The sequence below is a fragment of the Apaloderma vittatum genome, unplaced genomic scaffold (assembly GCF_000703405.1).
Source record: "Apaloderma vittatum isolate BGI_N311 unplaced genomic scaffold, ASM70340v1 scaffold24818, whole genome shotgun sequence".
In the NCBI taxonomy this organism is placed as follows: Eukaryota; Metazoa; Chordata; class Aves; order Trogoniformes; family Trogonidae; genus Apaloderma; species Apaloderma vittatum.
The window spans coordinates 45,093-47,338 of NW_009730647.1; the positions used below are offsets into that span (position 1 = coordinate 45,093).

Genomic DNA, 2,246 nt, shown 5'->3' on the forward strand with positions numbered 1-2,246 from the left:
GCAATGCAAAGCAAAGTCTACATAAGGCCGCATGACTTGGATTTGCAACTCAGAACCTTACAGCTTAAAAAAAATAAATCCTTATCTTAAATAGTCAACTTTTTGCTCCAGGAACTTGTTTCGTTCTCAACCAAAAAAAAAAAAGAAAAAAAAAAGAGACTCTTAAAATCCCAAATAAAATGTTCTTATTGTTCTGGGCAGTCTGGGCAAGCTAATGAGACTGAAGTTCAAACAGTAGCTAAAGTAGGGAAGAGAAAAAAAGAACAACGGGTAGACATCAGTGTTAGTTTCTTCCCTTAGGAATCCAGTGATGAGACAGACCCCAGTCAAAGGTCTCCTCTTTAGCTCTAGCACAGTGAAATCCGTCCCAATGGGAGAAGGTAGAATGGTTGCATTTGTTGAATGAATAAAAAGTGCATTTTGATTTTGCTCAGATTATACATGTGTATCCTAATACCTAAGTGATTGTTTTGCTTCGGGTTTTTTGTGGTGTGTTTGTTTGTTTGTTTGTTTGTTTCTCTCCCTTTTGGTGCCGGGACGCCAGGTTTGTATTATCGGTGTTTCGGAGGTATCACCACAAGGGGTGGTCCATCCTTTGGCCTCCACATGAGTACCTGAGCATCATTGGCATTGGGTTTGACAAGGGCACTGGGTGGTATTGGCTCATTCTTGCTAAGGACCTGGGGCTGCTCTTGAGCAGAGGGCTCCTGCAGCTTGGCACGCTGCCCCAAGGGTCTGCTGGGATTCACCTCGATGCCCAGCCTCATGCGCCACTTGATAGTCTGCAAGGTCACCATTTCGTTGGTGGCCGTGTTGGTTGCGACCAGCCAGGTGGTGAAGCTTTGATCCCGGTGAATGCTCGTGAGTTTGGCCACGTTGCTCTCGCTGACGGGCACCGCCCACGTCACGCTCGGGTAGAAGTTGTCGTTCATGCTGATGTTGAACTTGGTCTCCTTCTTTGTGGGACCCACGATGGTGCAGGTTTCTGTCGTGTTCCCGTACCAGGGATAGTTCACTCCATCCGAGTCACTGATGGCCTGGATTTTGCCATCCAGTAGATCTGGAAGCTCCCAACTTGACCTGCCATAATCAAGAACAAATTATGGATAATGTATTAATTAATTAGTTTAGAAACATGCTGAACTTTGAGGAAGGAAAGAAAGGACTCATGAATGCATTCCCCCTTTAGCTTTTACTGGGATTTGTGCCTTTTATGCTATCCTGCCAAAAGAACTCGTGTCTTAAACACCCCTGAGGAACCTGCAGGGCCAGGGCTTTCCTTCCGGGCACCGGTGGCTACCTGGAGTGTTTCAAAACACGTTGGTGTTTACATAAGGCTGCAAAGGTTAGGGGCTCAGGAAAGCTCCGGTGTTGGAGAAAACCCAGTGTCGCAGGGATCTTCTCATGCCTCCTTGGCTGAGCACAGCTGGGCACAAGGACTCCCTCCAGCACCGCGTTCAGGAGCTCGACTCCTGTGCCGGTGAGAGCAGGGCTTGGGGCTGACTTTCCTTCTGTTAGCAGCATGAAATCTCCCGTGTCACAGAACAATGAATGAGCTCAGAGTTTGGGGGTGAGGTGACAGAAGACCTAAGCACTGGAAGTAAGATCAAGGGCTCAAGTTCTGTTCTTTCTTTCAGGACTCTTTCTTTACAGTCCCTACCTGCAAACACTCGTTTTTCTCTCTGGATAAGCCACCTTCCCTCCCCGTGGTGTGCCTGGCGCTGGAAGTGTAACCCATCCTTCTCCAGTGCTGGGAAGGACCCAGTTCAGCGGCTGCAGAGCAGGCTCCGGGCTGGGGATGGTGTTACAGTCATCAGAGACACTGAGGTCAGCCAGCTTGTAAAACTGCCTGTGCCGGTCATGCTGTGCTTGTGAGACTGACAGAAAGGTCAGTCTTTTTAGCAAAAAAAGTCAAAATGGTCCTCTGTCACCTTGCAATGCTGATGGACAATTCAGCTTTTTATTTATTTTTTAAATTAACTTTCAGTGTAATGTTTAAGATTAGGTTTGCCAATAGAAGCAAACTACTGTAAACATCTCAAAATAAGGGCTGGATATTTGCAGGGTAAAGGCATTAAGCTGGCATAACCATGGACCATGTGCTCAGTGGTATTTTTAAGGACAATCTTTAAAAAAGCAGGTGGTAGTGGTGGCTCTAATGTACCTTCTCCCTCTTGCTTAGGAATCAGCCCTCCTCACCACCTAGAGACGATGTCCCTGCGGCCGAAGGGGCCGCGTTGCAGCAA

The 2,246-nt window shown here is 47.4% G+C and overlaps 1 protein-coding gene across 1 annotated transcript in view; it reads right to left on the reverse strand.

The window, feature by feature from the left end:
* Positions 1 to 551: 551 nt before the first annotated feature.
* The window catches only part of FAM78A (family with sequence similarity 78, member A), an 8,786-nt gene continuing 7,091 nt past the window's right edge, over positions 552 to 2,246 (reverse strand). The window contains 1 exon segment of the mRNA XM_009874885.1: positions 552 to 1,080. Within this exon segment, the coding sequence (XP_009873187.1) occupies positions 552 to 1,080 (529 nt within the window).